The 21,202-nt window shown below is 41.4% G+C and overlaps 1 protein-coding gene across 1 annotated transcript in view; it reads left to right on the top strand.

The window, feature by feature from the left end:
* Nucleotides 1–20,108, top strand: part of LOC115795136 (alpha-(1,3)-fucosyltransferase 9-like) — a 45,904-nt gene extending 25,796 nt beyond the window's left edge. Inside the window, exon 2 of the mRNA XM_030750940.1 lies at nt 18,021–20,108. Coding sequence (XP_030606800.1) covers nt 18,029–19,111 — 1,083 coding nt within the window. The 5' untranslated portion in view covers nt 18,021–18,028 and the 3' untranslated portion in view covers nt 19,112–20,108. The remainder of the gene's footprint in view (nt 1–18,020) is intronic.
* The last annotated feature ends 1,094 nt before the right edge of the window (nt 20,109–21,202 follow it).

Raw genomic sequence — 21,202 nt, 5'->3', positions numbered from 1 at the left:
TACCTCTGTGCTGCACACAGATGCTGCCGTAGTTTTGTTTGGACCGTAGAATGTGTTCGCAGCACAAGACAGGGGAGCATGTTGTCCCATGTTTGCGCTCTTTGGCTTCCGTGTCCAGATCGGGACCTGCCCACACTCATACGTAAAGGAGTGCATTGGAAACGTGGTCCCGTTCCTAAGCTTTTCGTCAGTTCTTTTGGGAACAGCACAGGTCCTGGCACTGGCACCGGAACCCCGGGGGTGGAAACGGGTATATGTCAGCATTAAGTTGGAGCTCAACTTCTTTGACTGGGGACAAGAGGCGAGATCTGAATTTTTCAATGCGCTGACCTTCTTCTTTGAAGACTGTATCATCTTCAAGCTGATTGTGCAGTTTGCGATAGCCAGTCTGCATCCAGATTTTGTTTACCAGCTCTATAGCTGATGTCAAAGATGTAGGTGGATAGTGCAGCTAGCCAGCTAGTTGCATTAAGCTTAGCTGTCATGAGAAGGTAAGTCAATGGATTATTATCTGTGATAACTGTGAAGCAGGGTTATTATAGTTAACGAAAACGAACGAAATAACGAAAACTGAAATTGAAAAAACATTGTCGTTAACTGAAATAAATAAAAACTATAATTAAAAGGAAAAAACGATAACTAACTAAAACTGAATTGTGAGTTTACAAAACTAACTAAAACTAACTGAAATTATCGATAAACTGACTTTCATTTACTTGTTTTTTTTTTTTTTTTTTAAGCCTTGTGGATTGATATGAAATCATTTTTTCCGCTCTCCGGGTTTAAGCTGGGAGCGCCATCGGACAACTGTGTGAGTGTGTGCGCATGTGCGTGCGCTCACCGCGCTGGTCCGCAAAGTAATGGCTGCGGTCTGCCGAGAAAGCGGCAGAGTCCCGTATGGAGGTTCTTTGAGTACAAGAGCACAGATAGAATCGAAAGTCTTGTTGTGGATGATGAAAAATGTGCGGAACATTTCTCAGTCAGGAAAAACCAGCAACATCAAAGTCCACCTGAGAAGTGCACAGCTGCTACAGAAACTGCTCTGATCCTACCAGGTAACCTGGCCTGCGCCTCTGAGAAACGGGACTACTTGTCGGGTCCACGCAGCCCAGAAAGTTGTGACTAAACTGTTTAGTCCTTGTGCGTTTCCGGCTACTTTATCAGTGAGAGAATAACAATCAGGAATAATAATCAAAGCATCAATATAAGGACTCACAACTGTCAGCAAATTCCTGGTAGGAGACTGCTGAAACTATCAGGATGGACGTGAAGGAATGAAGAAAGTGAAAAAAAACGGGGACAAATATGTTTGCAGCCAAAAAACTGAGCACAAAGAGCGAGGACCAAAAAAGAAGTCCCAGCCTGCGCTGCATATAAAACACCTGCACATGACCACAAGGTAATTAACACACACAATCCAGCTACACAAGCATAAATGTGGACATGAGGTCGGCAACTTCCGTAGGCTATGTACAGAGGCCGCAAAGACCCTGCAAGTTTAATTAGCAGCATCTAACCAAGCTAGCTCCAAAACAGAAGCAGCATCAGGTGGTGAGAACATCAGGATGCAACTGGATTTGAGCTTTGACTCCTTCAAAGAGTTTGTTTTTGTCAAACACCACATGTAGGTGTTGTTAATCTACTGCACTGATGCTGAAGTTTATTGTGGAGTTTATTGTAGAATTTATTGAGTTTGGGAATTCATGTTTTTCTTTGTTTCTCCCTGTTGATGTTCATGTGTGTCCTTAATATTACACACATTTAGCATGTCTTGTGAACAGTTGGTTGTTGAATATATTTCTTTAAACGGTATCTTTTGTCAAGTTTTCATTACACAATAGTCACTTTTGCGCCTTGAATCTTGCACCTGATTAGGTATGAAAATACTAAAACTAATACTGAAACTAACTGAAACTAACTAAAACTAAGCATGAAACCAAAAATAAAAACTAATAAAAACGAGAAAAACCACTCTGAAAACTAATTAAAACTAACTGAATTAAAGAAAAAAAAGTAAAAACTAACTAAAACTAAACTATAATGTAAAATCCAAAACTATTATAACCCTGCTGTGAAGGCAGTTTCATGTAGATAATCATGGAACTTGTCTGTTACAGCCCACATTAAAGCCAAGAATTCTAATTTGTGGGCTGGGTATCTGGCTTCACTACGGCTTGCATAGGCAGTAACCTGTGTGCTTCAGTTCTGTTGCTGGTAGAGGGCTGCACCAAATCCGGTAGTACTGGTATCTGCGTGTAACAGATCTGAAAGCTTTGGATCGGCATAGCCTAGTACAGGTGAGGTGGTGAGCTTTTCAGTTATGCCTTCAAATGCTTTCTGGCACTCATGACTCCAACACTCGCCAAAGGGTTCTTGGGGGTTCAAGTACTTTGTGTCATGAGGAGTGCTTTTACAGCCTTTACATTTGGGCAGATAGCCAGCTGTAAGAGATGTGAGGGGCTTAACAAGTTTTGAGTAGTCCTTCACAAATCTTTGGTAGTAGCTGGCGAAACCCAGGAACGACTGTAGCTCTTTGGGAGTTTGGAGCCTTAGCCAGGTTTTTAATGCCTCAACCTTCTCAGGGTCAGTTTTCACTCCTTCTCTAGCCACAATGTGTCCTAGGTAGTGGACTGAGATTTGGAAAAACCTACATTTGTCTACTGAGAGTTTGAGTCCATACTCCCTCAAGCATTCAAGGACATGACTGAACCTGGTTTCATGTTCTTCAAGGGAACTGGAAAAGACAATTAAGTCATCCAGAAAGACTAGGACTTCTCTGAGATTTATGTCTTTTGTGCGCTTTTCCATAAACCTTTGGAAGGTGCTAGGGGCTTTAGTTATTCCCTGGGGAATACAGTTAAATTAAAAAAACCCAAAGGGACACACAAATGCTGTTTTTGGTTTGTCTGTCTCATTCATCTCAATTTGATAGTACCCCGACTTGAGGTCCATCACCAAGAACCATTGCGAACCAGCCAGAGCTGAAAAGGACTCCTCTAGATTGGGCAGTGCATAGGCATCACAGATAGTCTGCAGGTTAAGCTTCCTCTAGTCAATGCATAACCTTACATTGCTATTCTTTTTCCGAACCACCACAATGGGTGATGAAAACAGGGATTCGGATTCCCGAATGATAACTGCATCTAAAAGGGCTTGTAGATGCTTCTTGTTTGCCTCATAATCATGAGGATGAATGGGTCAGGATTTCTGCTTGAATAGGGTCTCATCTTTCAGGTTAATGTGATGTCGCATCTGTGTGGCATGCCTAAAGTCAAGACCATTCTGAGAGAAAACATCAGAGAAACTGTTCAGCTTTTCAGTTATCCTTTGCTTCCATTGTTAGATAGTGGTGAAGCACCAAAGTCGAAGCTCAGCTTACAGTTTGGGGTCTGCTGTTGGGATGAACATGTTGCAGAGACCTTTTGACCACTTTTCTCTGGTTCAGGGCATGGAATGATGCAATCAGGGGTAACTAACTCAGCAATCACACAATTGTTGGGTAGTGTAATATCATGGTTAGTTTCATTCCTGAGTAGCACAGGGACTTTATATGGTCCTTGCTTTGGTAAGGTGATAAGGCAGCAATCGACAAAAATACCATCGGGTAGGGAGGAGGTAGTTGGTTGCTTAATTAGTGCACACTGGCCAGGGTTAACTTGATTAGCATACACAAAGACTTCAACTATTAGGTTCTGATTGGCTGGCAGGACTTCCTGGGTTCTGTCTTTCAGCATAACAAAGCCAATCTTGCCACTGTCACTCTGTCTTTTTCTGATTTCCAGTGTTTTTAACAAGTCGGTTTGTTCTCGTCCTTAGCTTATTCCATTTGTTTGGTTCACTCGGCAGACAGGGTGTTGCCTCGTGGCCTCTCTGTCTGCTTCTGCAGCGCATACCTCTCTTTGTAGAAGTAGGCTGGCTTAACTCATTCAGCCAATGAGGCTTGGGCTCGTGTGGATCAAACCATTAAAGGTCTGAACAGGGGGAATATCAGTGATTACTGCACAATTGGGATTCTCAAACCCACTGGGATACAGTACCTTGCTCATGTGTAAGGCCTGCTTTTTCTCAGTATACTTGCCTCCTCGTATGTCCTCGTTTGTGCTTCTGTTAGTCACTTTTCTGCAGTTTATGACAGTTCAGTTTATGACCATTTAATTGTTTAAATAATTATTCAGTAAACATATTGGATGGAATAACAACCTCACTTTATTAATTTTTTAATGGAGAATTCAGGTGGACTCTGACACAGTTTGCTGATCTGTTATAGAGCCTATAATCACAGATTTAGGTGATTTTCAATGGAAAATATGCTGAGATATATACTCTGAATTAAAGACATCATAACTTTCAAAATGTTGATTTAAATCCATTTAGTTCAGTTTTCAAGTCTTAGTAATGAGGGGCAAAATAATATCTTACTGCTCGCATAAGAAAAATAAAGAGAAAAAACTCGTGTTAGAATTAGAACAGAAAATTAAATCTTTAGAAACTGCCTATGCTGCCTCACCACAAGAACATATAATTAACAACCTGAGGAAACTAAAACTGGAATTAAATGAAATAACTGATAAAAGGACACAATTCATGTTGCAGAGGCTGCATTTAGAAAACTTTGAACATGGAAATAAATCTGGAAAATTCTTGGCTAACCAGTTAAATCTAAATAAAGAAAAAACAGCTATCTATTCTATTAAGGACTCAACTGGTACCATTACTCATGACCCACATCAAATAAATAAATCTTTTAAAGACTTCTATGAAGCCTTATACTCATCACAGATTAATCCATCTGATGCTGAAATTGAAGAATATCTTAATAATATACATCTACCTAAACTAAATGATGAACAGGCCGCGACTCTTGATTCGCCTTTTTCATCATCTGAATTTTATGAAGCAATACAGCATCTCCCTAATACTAATAAAGCCCCAGGCCCAGATGGTTTTCCAGCAGAGTTTTATAAAGAATTTTGGTCTGTGCTAAAACCCTCTTTTGTCAGAATGGTGGCTCAAATTGAGAGCAATCACACGGTCTCTCCAAACATGAACTCTGCTAACATTAGTCTACTTCTTAAACCAGGCAAAAACCCCACACTCCCGTCCAGCTACAGACCAATCTCTCCTATTAATGTAGACCTTAAAATAATTTGCAAAGTCCTTGCCAGAAGGTTAGAAAAAAATCACTCCATCTATTATACAACCAGATCAAACAGGTTTTATCAAGGGTCGGCACTCAGCCAATAATACACGCAGACTGATAAATGTAATAGATTACTGTTCTATTAATAAATTAGAAACCACAGTTGTCTCTTTAGATGCAGCAAAGACATTTGATCAGGTAAATTGGAAATTTCTGTTAGCAGTTCTACACAAATTTGGATTTGGTTCATCATTCATAAACTGGATCAGAACACTATACAGTACAGCTCTCCAAATGCACATGTTAGAACAAATAATCTTATTTCCCAAAGCTTCAGTCTGCAGAGAGGCACCAGGCAGGGCTGCATGCTTTCACCTTCACTCTTTGTCATTTTCATTGAGCCACTAGCAGCAACAATCTGACAAAATGTAGATATTAAAGGAATTCAAACAGAAAACACAGACCATAAGATAAGCCTTTATGCTGATGATGTATTACTTTTCTTTGGGAACCCACAAACCTCTCTTCTGAAAACAATCACACTTATAGATAAGTTCTCATCTATATCAGACTACTCCATCAATTGGAGTAAATCAATCGTTTACCTCTGAATTGTAATTTTCAGAACACCATGACCACCTCACTACAATCTGGCAACATTAGATATTTAGGTGTTAATTTTTCCCTCAGGTTGTCAGACCTGGTACGATTGAATCATATTCCTCTATTGAAAACAATAGAGGATGATCTCACACGCTGGAACTCTCTACCTATATCTATCATGGGGAGAGTTGCCACAGTAAAAATGTTGATTCTGCGTAAAATCAATTATCTGTTTTCACTGATCCCTAATAAACCTTCTGTTGCCTGGTTTAAGTCTCTGGACTCAAACATTTCAAAATTTTTATGGAAAAATAAAACCTCAAGAATAACTTTAAAGACTTTACAAAAGCTAAAATGGTGGTCTAGAACTTCCAAACTTTTATCACTATTTCTTAGCCAATATATTACAGTATATTTAAAGGTGGATCAAATCAAGCCCGTTAGACAGCCCATGGCTGGGGCTAGAATAAACACTCTGTGGAAAAGTGGAAATCTCTGACTTACTTTTCATTAGCTTCAGTATTAAACAGCATAACTGCTTTAAAAGTCTTAACATAAACATCTCTCTGACAGCCTGGTGGGAATTTTTGAAGATAACTAAGTCTTCACTTATCCCATGTAAACTGACACCCATTTGGAACAATCCAGATATATGTCAGAAAAAGACAGTACTGAATTTTTCAACATGGCAAGAGACAGGAATAAACAATTTAGAACATGTTATTCATGATGGGATCTTTATTTCATTTGAAGAACTTATTTCAAAATATGAAATTAGCAATAGCAAATTTCTTGAATACCAGCAGTTGAGGTCCATCATACAGGCAAGGTTTAATTTAAAGAATTTAAAATTAGAAACCCCTGTATTGGTAACAGAATTTCTAAATCTTTAGACCCCTAAATTATTATCAAAAATATATAAGTTATTATTAAAAATTAATGATTCAATATCACTCCCAACTACAAAATGGGAGCGAGATCTTTCCATCAACCCAGAAGAAGACTTCTGGACACAGATATGTTTAAACACTTTCAAAAGGACTAAATGTCCAAATTTAATTCAATTCAATTCAATTTTATTTATATGGTGCCAAATCACAACAAACAGTCACCTCAAGGCACTTTGTATTGCGGGTAAAAACCCTACAATTATACAGAGAAAACCCAACAGTCAAAACGACCCCCTATGAGCAAGCACTTGGCGACAGTGGGAAGGAAAAAACTCCCTTTTAACAGGAAGAAACCTCCAGCAGAACCAGGCTCAGGGAGGGGCAGTCATCTGTTGCGACTGGTTGGGCTGAGGGGAGAGAAAAGACATGCTGTGGAAGAGAGCCAGAGATTAATAACAATTAATGATTAAATGCAGAGTGGAGTATAAACAAAGTAAATAAGGTGAATGAAAAGAAACAGTGCATTATGGGAACCCCCCCCAGCAGCCTAGGCCTATAGCAGCATAACTAAGGGATGGTTCAGGGTCACCTGATCCAGCCCTAACTATAGGCTTGATAAAAAAGGAAAGTTTTAAGCCTAATCTTAAAAATAGAGAGGGTTTCTGTCTCCCGAATCCAAGCTGGAAGCTGGTTCCACAGAAGAGGCGCCTGAAAGCTGAAGGCTCTGCCTCCCATTCTACTCTTAAGTATCCTAGGAACCACAAGTAAGCCAGCAGTCTGAGAGCGAAGTGCTCTATTGGGGTGATATGGGACTATAAGGTCTTTGAGATAAGATGGGGCCTGATTATTCAAGACCTTGTAGGTGAGGAGAAGGAGTTTAAATTCTATTCTAGATTTAACAGGGAGCCAATGAAGAGAAGCCAATATGGGAGAAATATGCTCTCTCTTTCTAATCCCTGTTCATTACCTTACGGTCGTGTGCTGGTGTTTTATATGCGGTGCCGGCTGGGACTTCTTTTGGTCCTCGCTCTTTGTGCTCAGTTTTTTGGCTGCATATTTGTCCCTGTTTTTTCACTTTCTTCATTCCTTCGCGTCCATTCCGACAGTTTTAGCAGCTCCCTCCAGGAATTTGCTGACATTTGTGAGTCCTTGTATTGATTGTTCCTGATTGTTATTCTCTCACTGATAAAGTGGCCGGAAACGCACAAGGACAGAACAGGTTCATCAAAACGTTGCAGCTGCGTGGCAGCGACGAGTAGTCACAATTCTCCAGAGGTTAACGCCAGATTATGTCGGTTCAGAGCGGTTTCCGTAGCTGCCTTGTGTGCGCTTCTCAGGTGGACTTTGATGTTGGTGTTTTTTCCTCACTGAGACGTGTTCCATACATTTTTGATCATTCACAACAAGACACGCTTCTATCTGTATTATCGGACTCAGAGAAACTCCATATGGGCCACTTCCTCGGCAGACCGCTGCTATTACTTTTCGGACCAGCGCGGTGAGCGCGCACACACACACACGCACAGCTGCCTGACGGTGCTTCCAGCTTAAACTCGGAGAGTGGAAAAATGATCAATCCACAAAGCTTTTAAATAAAATGACAAACAAGAAAAGGAAAGTCATTTTATCTATAATTTTAGTTAGTTTTAGTTAGTTTTTTAAACTCACAATACAGTTTTAGTTAGTTATCGTTTTTTCCTTTTAATTTTAGTTATTATTTATTTCAGTTAACGACAATGTTTTTTCAATTTCAGTTTTCGTTATTGCGTTATTATTCGTTAACTATAATAACCCTGCTGGGAACAAAGTTTAGGTAGCTGCTCTGCACTATGTTGGCACATGGCACTGAAGAGCATAATAATGAAGGAATTAGATCCTTAAACTTAGTTACAGCACTTTCAGAAAGACTTTTACTGTAATAAAACGTATTCCCCACTGCTGTGTAATCCATTAAAGTAAATGTAAATGTTACTAAGAAATGATCAGACAGGAGGGGGCTTTCAGGGAATACTGTTAAGTCTTCAGTTTCAATGCCATATGACAGGACAAGCTCTAGAGTATGATTAAAGTGGTGGGTGGGCTCCTTTACATTTTGAGAGAAGCAAATTGAATCTAACAATAGATTAAATGCAGTGTTGAGGCTGTCATTTTCAGCATCTACAAGTCACCCACTATAATTATTTTATCTGACCTTACAACTTATACAATACAAAACTCTCCATAGAATACACTATACCGGGCACAGAATGTTCCAAATGGCCCTCAGAGACATAAATATATGCACCCACTGTTCAGGCAACCATACTGAAAACTATATGCATGCTATTTGGTCTTGTACACCTGTTCAGAGGTTCTGGCAGAGGATATGTGAACACTTATCCACATGTTTTAATTGTGGTATCCCAGCATCACCAAAACTGTGCATTCTAGGTGATTTAAGTGAATTAAACATGGAAAGAAATATATCACACATAGTTCTTACTGCCTTATGCCTTGCTAAGAAAACTATCCTCATGAATTGGAAATCAAAAAATGATTTATGCATTACTCACTATAAGAATCTACTTTTAGAACACATTAGTTTGGAAAGAATGTCTGCCACCTCTAAAAACCAACTGGCCAAATTTGAATCTCTCTAGTCCCCACTGATCAGCTCCATCGCATGATGGGGGTGACCAGCTGTGGTCTTGTCTCACGGCATACCCGGCAGGTGGCTGGGGGTGGGCCAGGGGATTCGGATGTCTGATGGCTCTTGGACTGGAGATGGTGGCTGCCGTTTTGTGGTTTCTGTGTCCAGGCCCTGGTTGTTGGTGGTAGGGGCTTGGATGGATGCTCTTATGGTCTTGGGGTGTGGGGCTGGAGGGCCCGTGGTTGTGGGTGCTGGCCCCGTCTGGGTGGCGGCCGGCTTCCTCTGCGGGGGGCCGGGGTGCGGGGTCTGGGGCCCTGGTGCCCAGGGTTGCCCGTTTCTGTTGGGCCCCTCCCTGTGCTGGAGGGGTCTGTGCCCCCTTGGGCACGCCAACATGTGGGGTGGGGTGGGTTGGCTTGCGTTGGGGTGTCTGGCTGGCATTCCGGGATTCTGGACCCTGCCTGGGGTGGGGACTGGCTCGTTGTTCGGGGCTGGGTTGGCTGCTTCCCTGGGTTGCCGCTGGCTCTGTGCTGGTACCCCTCTCCCATACTAGGTGTCCATGTATGTTACGTGTGTGTGTGCATGAGTGTGTGACTGGTGCATATGGATGTGTGTGTGTCTGTGTGCGTGTGTGTGCGTGGGTGGGTATGTGTATGTGTGTGTGTGTGTGTGTGTGTGGACAGCTGGGCCTGGGTCTGTGGCTTGCCGAGCCTTGGCACCTGTGGACGCGGCTGCGAAGGGCAGGAGTTACCCCTCCCTACCGCTCCACGCTGCACCCCACTGGTCGTCACTGCCGCCCCTGGGGTGTGGGTCCCCGTGGGTCCCAGGGTGCGTGGCCGGATATCTCGGCATGGTTTGTGACCTGCTCCCTTGCCGGCTGTGGCCTGGGGGTGGCTTGGGCCTCTTTAGCGTGTGAGGGGGCTCTGCTCTCGAGCGCTTGGGGCCTCGGGGGCCGCGTGCTCGGCTCGTGCTGGGGGTGCCAGCCATGGAGGATGGGGGGGCTCGTCACCTCTGGCTCTTTGGAATCTTGCCCTTTGGCCATGGGGGCTCCGTCTGTGGTCTTTTGCCATGTTGTGGCCTGGATCCCCTGGGTCCTTCCCTATTCGTCTCTGAATTGCGGGGGGCATGATTGCAGTTTCTCGCCCTCATTATTGAGTACATTGCATGACAGAGGAGCATACACACACATTACTGCAAACAATAAAATTATGTGTATGTGTGAATATGCATGTGCATGTGTGTGTGTGTGTGGGGATGTGTGAGTGTGTGTGTGTGTGTGTATATCTAATTTTCCTTGTTGCCTGTCAGACCTGGCATAACTAACTAAATAAAAAGATAAATAAATAAAAATACAAACATGAACAAGAATAGGTTATAGAAAACTTATAGAGCTGTTCTTGTAAAATATGTTTGGTACTGTCGGGTCGTGGTGCGGCTCTCTCCCTCTGCCCCTCTTACCAGGCGGAAGTGAGACCAATGGAAACAAGTGCACCTTGATAGTAACGTCACACTTTACAAAAACTCACTGGAGATGAGCAGGTTTCGTTTCCAGGATTTATTGAAGCACAAAATTAAACAAAGCACAAGAAAGCAAAAAGCCCTCCCGAGAGTGAGTGCCTTGGTGCCGTTGCAAGGGTGGTAGAGGAAAAGCAAAAAAGTAGAAGTCCAGAGTTTAACAGAGTATAAGAAAGCAAATAAGCCCTCCCGGGAGTAAGTGCCTTGGAGCCGCTGCAAAAGCGGGGAGAGGAAGAGCAAAAAGTGTGCTAAAAAAGGAGCTAAAAGAGCTAAGAAAGAAAGCCCAAACTCACACCTCCCCCTGCTGTTATCAGGAACAATGGGCATAGTAGGATGCTCCCAATCCACTATGTATCGTACTAGTTTGATCCTCATGCAATGGCTCCATGACTTGTTCTCTGGGGGCTGCCAAAACAAACAACTTTCCCACGTGAAAATACCTCCCACCGGAGCACTACCCCGCCCTTCTAACCATATCTTCACATTACTAGAAACACTTAAGATAGATAAGATAAGATAGTGTTTATTTGTCACATGCACAGTTATACACAGTACAATGCACAGTGAAATGTATTTTGTACCTGCAACCATATATACACACACATATAAATAAGAAGAATAAAAATAAAAAAAAGTAATTCACACTATACACTATACTCTATATACTATACACTATACACACTTTTATAAATTATAATATTTACATTGTGCAATAATGGTCCAGTTAGGGCTAGGAGTTGAGCAGACGGATGGCTTGTGGGTAAAAACTCTTCTTCAACCTTTCAGTCTTAGCCCTCAGGCAGCGGTAACGCCGGCCTGATGGGAGCAGGGAGAAGAGAGAGTGTCCGGGGTGGCTGGGCTGTTTTAGGATCTTCATGGCCCTCAGCCTGCACTGCTTGGTGTAAATGTCCTGCAGGTTGGGGAGGGTGGTTCTGATGGTCCGTTCAGCTGAACGAACCACCCTTTTTAGGGCCATGAAGTCCTGCTTGGTGCAGTTTCCCATCCAGGTGGTGATGCTCCCACGCATGATGCTCTCGATGGTGCAGGTGTAAAAGTTCCTGAGCACCTTGAGTGGGAGCTTGAAGTCTCTCAGCCGCCTGAGGAGGTAGAGACGCTGTCTGGCCTTCTTTACAGTGATGTTTATGTGATGAGTCCAGGACAGGTCCTGTGAGATGGTCACTCCCAGGTATTTGAAAGTGTCCACTCTTTCCACCTCAGCACCACTGATGACAAGTGGATGGTAGTCCCTCTGCTGCTTCCTGCTGAAGTCCACGATCAGTTCCTTCCTTTTGCTGACGTTAAGCAGGAGGTGGTTCTCCTGGCACCAGTTCTCCAGGCGGGAGACCTCTCTCCTGTAGGCTGTCTCCTCATTGTGAGAGATTAGTCCCACAACAGCAGTGTCGTCAGCAAACTTGATGATGACGTTGGACTCTGACGTGGCCTCGCAGTCATGGGTGTACAGTGAGTACAGCAGAGGGCTGAGCACACAGCCTTGGGGGGATCCAGTGTTGAGGGTGAGGGAGGATGAGGTGAGGTGACCCACTCGTACCACCTGTGGTCTGCTGGTCAGGAAGCTGTGAACCCACCTGCACAGGGATGGGCCCAGGCCCAGGTCCAGCAGCTTAGAGACCAGCCTGGAGGGAACTATGGTGTTGAATGCTGAGCTGTAATCTACATACAGCACTTTTGGGCGGTCTTATCTCAATACTCCCTTACATTATTACAGTAGCTCAGGTGGAACTTCAACTCCCCTTTTCGGGACACACACTCCCCGCTACTTGACCTTCACTCTGGCAATACTGTGTCAAAAAGGCACTGTGTACAAAGGTGAGCCTCTAAATATGAATGAGTGCAGCACTACTAGTGGCTTAGGAGGCCTCAGTCCTTCCCACTCACCTAAAGCATGCAGTGTTCCAGTGTGTGAGTGACAATATAGGTGACAAATAATATATAATGTGACCATTAATTCAGATTAATATAGATACTAATAAATGATATAGTAAAATACCAATATCAGATGATAAAAATATCCAACAGTACATCAGTGCATTCGGATCATCATTCCGATTGCGAAAAATGCCAGACATGACAGGCTTAAAAAAAAAAGTCTTAGAATCGTTTAAGCCTCATCGTCACTCAAACATTCACATCATCTTCGGATCGAGACATTTTTCCATCCAAAGTGTGTTCTGTGTCTAAAGCTTCATACAGATCAGTGTGATGTAACAGTGATGCTACAGTAATTACAGTAACTGTTTCAGAGGAACTTCCAGTCTGACAGCTGCAGCTGGGCTCTTTTTAAATACGTGACATCATCGCTGTCTTCATCCTTACAGCCTGTTGACAAGCGAACAACTGTAAAAGCTTTATGTTGCGTACAAAAATAACAAACTAACTGGGATTTCAGTGCTTGTAGAAACATAAACATCTACAGATGAATTCACTCCTCTGATTGCTTTGCAGTGACTTTATGAATGAGGAAATTAATGAGTGTCAGACAGGTGGTTCAGGTGCAGCAGGAGGAGAGGAGTCAGACAGATACTCAGAGTTTGTTGGATAAAACCTGCCAGCGAACAGGTTAGGTTCACAGAGTCTGTTAACCCGGTAACTGACTCAGAGTTGACGTTAGCTCTCTTTCTGAAACTGGAAACCCGAGTTTCCCTCATTTTAGGGCAGTGTTGTAGTCAAGACCACCTAACCCGAGACTGAGACAAGACCAAGCCCAGAGTGTATCGAGACCGAGACAGCACGAAGACTTTTAGGGTCCAAGACCAAGTCGAGACCAAGACCAGTGCCTGACGTTACATGACACAATAAAATGTGAAATATGATCAAAATCACTTCTCAAATTGATCTGAAAGATCCACATTCCCATAAAATCACGTAGATATTAAATACTCAGAGCTGAAATAAATGTAACCATCTTTATTTATATTTAAATTTGCTTTAAATGTTTCATAGCAAATTCCTTTTTTTCCTAAGTAAAATATGTTATATGTCATGTGACAAAACACTGTGGGGAGGGGAGCACAAAGTGTGCCTGCTCTGTGCTGTGACAGGAGCAGCACTTAAATTTGTACAGCTTGTTTATTTAAGAAAAAATCTAGAAAATTAGTGAATGAAGGGATATTTTTAATTACATTTTTGTATTATACTTTATAAATAATCTACCTGGAAAAAAAAGTTTGCATTTGGTTTTGAGTGATGATTTTGTACACTTCATTTATGAAAAAAAAAAAAAGAAAGAAAAATCCAGACATCAATATGTGGGGAAAATTGCTTTGTTAATGTTGTATTGTTTCAGAACAATAACCTTTATTTTGAAAAAGTATTTTATACTTACCTATAATCTTTGCCCAATTCTATCCTGGACTTTAACAAATTAATGATCCAAAGGAAAAAAATCTCAAACCAGCTAAACTTCATGAAAATGCTTCATAATTATTAAGAAATATCAGTATTGGCGATACTGGCCCTGTATTTACTTGGCATCAAATCGATACCAAATCTTGAAGTAGCAGCACATACACAAGGAGTGATTGACCCTCATCCTGGCTTTGATTGGTTGTTTTTGACTAGGAGCAGTTCAGGGAGGAGGTGGAGGAGCTTGATTTTTTTTCACAGATTATCTGTCTCATACTGTCCTGACATGGTGACAGTTTTAACAAATATGTAAAAACAGATTTATAAAGTTACATACTGCAGCTTTAATCTGTAGAGAGAAACTCGTGGCTTTAGTTCTTACTTTCGATAACTGTTTTGCCATTTTTACACATTTAGCTATGTGGTTTTGAAATAACACCCATTTTAACAAAGATTGTTGTTGGTTTAAAAACAACACAACTTTATGTATTGTTTATGAAAGGCAGAGAACAGTTAAGATTATTATGATGAACTATGAATAATTGTTTTAATTCTGTGATTGGGACCCAGACGGTTGACTTACATGAGGCCCATGCAGGGTCCATGCATAGGCCATGCATGCATGGACCGTATGGGTCCGAATGAACACATATTCAGGGCCGGTTAAAATCTATCTGGGCAAACCCATGTAGGGCCACCATGGAAACCGTGGACAAAACCTTATGGGGCCCATAATGTTTGCCCTTGCTTATCCCATATGGGGCCCACCTCGGAGTGCTGGCAGGGGAGCAGCTACAAAGTTCTCTTTTGTTCATGTTGCTGATCAGGTGGTTAATAAAGGACCTCCAGCTGTTTCCCAGTAAAGGTTGGACAATTGGACAATATTCTTGCAATTTAGTGATGTTTCCACAGTACTACAACACTATTTTAGGGTTAGTAAACCCAGAGTTGTTAGCTAAGCTTGCTTCCTGAAATAGGCCCCAGGTCTCAGTATTGTTTAGTTCTTTGTTGCGTCGTTGTCTGTGTTTCCCTTAGCTGCCCCCCCCCCTTTTTTTTTTAAAGAAGAATGTGTTCCCCATTTTCTCCCAGGATTGTTATTTTGATTTCAGTACAGCCTTGGTTGAGATTTAGATATTGTGTTTCGAGTTTTTGTATCTTGTGAGAAGATTCCAGCATTAAAGCTGTTTTGAGTTAAGCTCTGCATCCTTCGTTTGGGTCCAACCCAGCCTGCCACACAGCCACATATAACATTAGCCCACTCTTTGCTGTGGATTGGAAGACCAACATAGTCTATCCATTCACTTAAACACCAAGATCCAAAGTGTAGTTAAACATATAGTGGCTTATTGAATGATTGCTGTCATATAGATGAGAGCGAGAGAGAGCGAGTGCTGGGTGAGCTCCACAGAGACCATTAAAACCTGCCTCTGGTTTCAAAAAGAAAGATAAAACAAGCAAAAAAATTCAGCTAAAACACCGTTTATTTTCTATTTTTCTACTTTAATCAGAAAATATAAACAAGTCTTAAAAGAATAAAAAAAATTAAATACCCATAATAATAAGAAGAATAATATTAATAGTTATTATCACCACAATCATTGACAGCATTCTTATTGGTAGAAACATTAGTAGTTTATTAATTTAATAAGGATTATGACAATAGTAACAATAATAATAATGATGGTAATAATAACATGCTGAGGAGGAAGAAGAACGGGATGAATCATATAATAAACTCAATTAGGTAAAATCATGAATAATACAAATTTCAGTTATAATCCAGGCAAATTAAATGTGACCAAAAATAAATAGATGTGCCAGAAGTAAGATCATATTACCACTTAATAGCAGCTGACTATCTGGCAGGAGCTGGAGGCTCCAACTGGTCCCATACTGGTTCTTGATTACAGTGATACAATTTAACAGTGCAGTGTCTCCAGAGTAGTGCTGCTTTCAAATCAATAATCTGGCAAATAATCACGATGTTCTGTAATAGCCCCCTGTTTGATAAATGAATGAATTGTTTATATTACAAATATGTTTGTTTTCTACAATCATCTTATCCAATAAAGGACACCAAACAAGAGTTAATAGCAGAATAAGCTGTTTAGCGAAGGTTTGGCAAGTTTTTCATGAGCTCAACACACAAATGCATTATCCTTACAAATGTGGCACAATTTAAGAGGAAATAAACAGGCTTTCCAACGGTCTAATATTTATTACCGAGAATCATTGCTACAACAAAGAAACAATTGACCAAACACAAACTTTCTGCAAAGTTTCTATTTATTTCTGAGGTTTATCATGGAAACAATAAGAATTTAGATGCACCTGAAAAAACACGCAAAACCTTGAGTTTGACACCTGTGCTTTAGACCCTCCTACTATCATTGCGCAGAGGTCCAAGGAATCGTTATTTTCTGAAGAACTGATTGGTCAGTAGGCAGTGAATTCATAGCTGTTTATCCTTTAACTGGAGCATAAATATCTGCTCTGAAGGAAATAGATTCGCAGCAGAAGTTACAGTGCTGATGAATCACAGTAAGAAGTGAATTGCCTTAATCCTGAAATCCCATGTTACTTAAGATAAAAGTTGTGGGACTGTGAATGTATTTCCAGGAGTTTTTCCTTTCAGAGCGTACATTTTTGGAAGAAGAGTATATGAATCATACAAACGTGTTTTATCCAAGTCTGCAGTAATTTAGTGCAAATTGTGGTAAATTTAACTCTGAAAAAGCATGACCTATTTTGTGCCTGATGGTGTTGTGATAGTTGCTGCTATGAGTGCTCATTTATGTGGAATGGGGGCGGGGGTGAAACAGGACAGAACACAAGTGAACTGGACACATTTTGAAACCAGAAGGTCACCCCAGAAAACGTCCAATGAACTGTAGTTGGACGTGTAGCAGATGTATGTTTTTCAGCCATCTGAAACCACAAAACGTCTGCACCATTCTAGTTGCATGAATTATGCCCAGGCTTACACGGGAAAACGTCCACCTCAAAAAAACCCCCCAAAAAAACAGTTCATCCGTCTGCTGACAACGGCTGTCCTCTGACGTGTGGTGTATGGCTGAGTGCATTTAGACAACCCACTATAGTGTGCACTTCTTCCTGTTAGAAAAAAATCCATTCCTGAAATCCAGGAAGTGGGTATGTAACATAGTATGAGGATGTTTGTCCTAGAAGGGAGTTTGGAGTTTGTTTTCGTATCAGGTTTGACAGTGGTAGAAAAAAAATGGTGGCCAAACGAGACTGTCGGGACTTTCCCCTTCTGAAGTCAAGGCTTTTACACCTTTCACAGCCCTTTCTTAGCCTATGGATTAAAATCAAATAATATTTTTCGGTTACTACGTATTAAAAAATACAAATAAAAATTAAAATAATGCAGCTTCATTTCCTTCCCCACCACTCCCAGTAGAGGCCTCCCCCTAATTTCCTGACACTCCTGATTATATTGTGCTATAATGGCACCTGTAAAATGGACTGTGAGACACTGTCTTGTCTTTTGGATTCTCATCTCTTCTTCACCTTCCCTGTTCTTAACCTGTTCTGCTCTCTCCTCCCTTCTGCTGTCCTGGTTGTAAAAAGAACACTATCAGCATGTGTCAATTAAAATGTATTCAGATGTCTAATTTCTGATGTGATGATTAGGTATTTAACTGATGTTATTTATAAAATTATTTTATACACTGACTGAAGCCATTTTTGAAGACATCAACCAATATCAGATTTCAAAAAAGCTAATTACTAATGCACTATTTCATGCCATGAGAAATAAATCATCAAAGCTCAATATTATATGCCAGCTGGAGGGCAATATTCAATCTAAATATCATCTTCATCATTCATTTTCTCTCTTTTTTAAATTTGCCCTTTTTAGGACAGAGTATGGAAACTGCACCTTCTCACAGAATCCTGCGACCCCTCCTGCTCGGTGCTTTTATGCTGGGATGTTCTGTGATTCTGTTTTTTATGTATTTTAAACCAACTATAAGCTGGTTACCAGGTCCTGTAGAGTCAACAGTATTCAGAGAACCTGGCCTGAACCTCTTCTCCACCAACAGTGATAAAAATGTTACCATTGTGCTGATCTGGAGCTGGCCCTTTGGACAAGTGTACGACCTAAGCATTTGCAGCTCAGTCTTCAACATTGATGGCTGTTTCCTCACAGCAGACAGGAACCTCTACAGTAAGGCAGATGGGGTCATCATTCACCACCGAGACATCAGCACTGACCTGTCCAATCTCCCACAGCTCCAGCGACCATCATTCCAGAAGTGGATATGGATGAATGCAGAGTCGCCATCACACTCATCCCAGCTCCCTGGATTAGACAACCTGTTCAATCTGACTGTCAATTATCGTCAGGATGCTGACATTACAGTGCCTTATGGGTACATTATACCAGCAGAGCATGAGGAGGATTTTATCCCACCAGAGAAAAACAAGCTGGTTTGCTGGATTGTGAGCAACTGGAACCAGAACCACATGCGGGTGAAATATTACAATGAGCTGAAAAAACACGTGGAGATTCACACATATGGACGAGCCTTTGGGAAGCCCATATCTGACCAAGACTTTTTACCCACCATTACCAGCTGCAAGTTCTATCTCTCGTTTGAGAACTCCATCCACAAGGACTACATTACTGAGAAACTGTACAACCCGCTGACAGTGGGGACAGTGCCAGTGGTTCTTGGCCCACCCAGACAGAATTATGAGAACTTTATCCAGGGAGACGCCTTCATTCATGTGGAGGACTTCACCTCACCCAAGGAGCTGGCTGATTACCTGCTGCTCCTGGACAAGGATGAGAAAATGTACCTCAGGTACTTTGAGTGGCAGCGGCACTTCAAAGCAAAGAGGAGCTATTTTGTATCAGAGCACATGTGTCTGTCCTGTGATTACTTGCGTAGGCACAAGGAGTACAAGGTATTCAATAACCTTAACAAGTGGTACTGGGGTGGCTAGTGCTTTTTAGGGTTGTGTGTTTTTTGTTATGCTGTTGAGGAAACTGTTGTAAGATGTTTGTTCTTCAGTTAACACAAAGGTTCATTGCTGATCTGTCCAGAGCAGCTGAATGGTAATTATTTAAATTAGTGGCCCAATGAGATGTCTCACTGTCGTTCTTTTTTCTTTGAATTTTAGTTGCTGTGAAATTTTAAGTCTTATTTTGTCTTTTTTCATTATATAAGTTTCTGCTTATCAGATAACACTGAGGATACTGTTTTCTTTTAAGTATCTGCTGTTCATTCTGCTCCTCAGGGCACATGAATGCATGCCTGGCTGGCTGTGTCAACAAGGAAAGTAGAAAGAGGGGCCAGGGTGTGTGCAGTCTAGCAGAATTATAAAGATACATTTGTTGGGTATTACATGCTTTTAATCAGGAATTGATGCCAAGGCCCAATTTCAAAATTAAAATATACGACTATAAAATATAAATAATAAAACAAACAAAAAACTGTGGTGCAAAAAGGGCATTTATCATGTTCAGAAGCCAAAACAGAAGGTGTTAGAGCACCACCTAGCATCTATCTGTCCACCTGCCTTACAAGTGGCCTACTAATGCAGACTGCAATCTCCCTTTACATCTGTGTTGACATCAGTGCAAGCACAGGTGTTTATTTTCTCTTCACACCTTCATAAGGGCTCACTCTGTTCTGGGTGTTACTTTGATTAGTTTAAAAATTTCTATGCTAATAAATGTGTTTAACAAAAAATTGCAATTAAAATGATAGATAAAATTACGGGGTGGTGGAATTTGTAGTATTCTGTCAAAATAAAGGACAACAAAACACAACCTCTGAGGATGAGTAAATCTAATTAGCCTGAGAAAGATACAATACTAAAATCTAGGTTCATATTAGGGATGCGCCGATCCGATATTCAGTATCGGTATTGGTCCGATACTGGCCTAAATTACTGGATCGGATATCGGAAAGAAATAAAAAAATGTAATCCGATACATTAAATAACGTTTCGCTCACATTAGCTGCATTACAGGGCTCAGTCGTCTTCTTCTTCTTGTGGGTTTGCGGTTGACCAAATCAGCTTAGAGCTGCATTACCGCCACCTACTGGAATGGAGTGGTGGATCAGGAGTTAGAAAACAACCCCCTCAGATCCTCCGTCGCTGCGACGGATTCCCTTTGACACTGAGCGATCATCGCTGACATGTTTTTCCGCCTCCACCGCTCTCTGCCTTGTTTGTGTGTTGTGCTCGCTGTGCTGAGAATCAGCTGTTATTTTTTTTCTCTACTTCAGCTCCCGGACTTACTGCTAGCGAGCGCAGCTATTAGCACTAGTGACCGTCCGGTACCGGAAGAACCCCTTCCCCATCAAAATAGTTTTGATACTTTAATCCCTGATTTGTGACTAAATATAGAGCTGCAGTAGAAACATATTTAGGAGAATGCTTGTAAATATAAAGCATTACAAGATTGCGCTCACGCAGCCCCTAGTTTTTCACGTGAACACTGATGACGCAACAGCAGCAGTCAGCTGATTTATGTGCAGTCTGTCTGCACAAGCGGAAAGAGGCGGAGCCGGCGCGCTCAGATGGAGCAGAAGGAAATGTTTTTCTAGTGTCCAAAAGAAGCCTTTTCGTCCCTGTAACCTCCATTAAACCTTTACTGGGAAACAGCAAGAGGTCCTTCATCAACCACCTGATCAGTAAGTGAAGAAAAGAGAACTTTGTAGCTGCTCCATCCACCCTGTTTGTTTCACACAGGGAAAAACTGCAATACGGAAGTTAAAATATGCAGATGAACTGTTAATATGAAAAAAAGTATTTCTTATCCAGTTACTTAGGTAATCAATATAAATAGAATACACAATTGCTAAAATAATCGATAGTTGCAGCCCTAATGAAATTTGCAACATGCCATAAGCATCACCTTCTCACACAGAAGCAACAGGATTCAGGTGATAGTTATTGTTGTAAGTCAGTAAAGTTTATTTATATAGCATTTTTCACAGACAGAAAAGCGCTGTACAATAATTAAAACACAATATCACCCCCCCACCCCCAGAAAACACTATGTTAAAAACATAACATTACCAT

The sequence above is a fragment of the Archocentrus centrarchus genome, chromosome 16 (genome assembly GCF_007364275.1).
Source record: "Archocentrus centrarchus isolate MPI-CPG fArcCen1 chromosome 16, fArcCen1, whole genome shotgun sequence".
NCBI lineage: Eukaryota > Metazoa > Chordata > Actinopteri > Cichliformes > Cichlidae > Archocentrus > Archocentrus centrarchus.
Note: the sequence above shows the minus strand (reverse complement) of the source record. Positions and strands in the feature narration are given on the sequence as shown.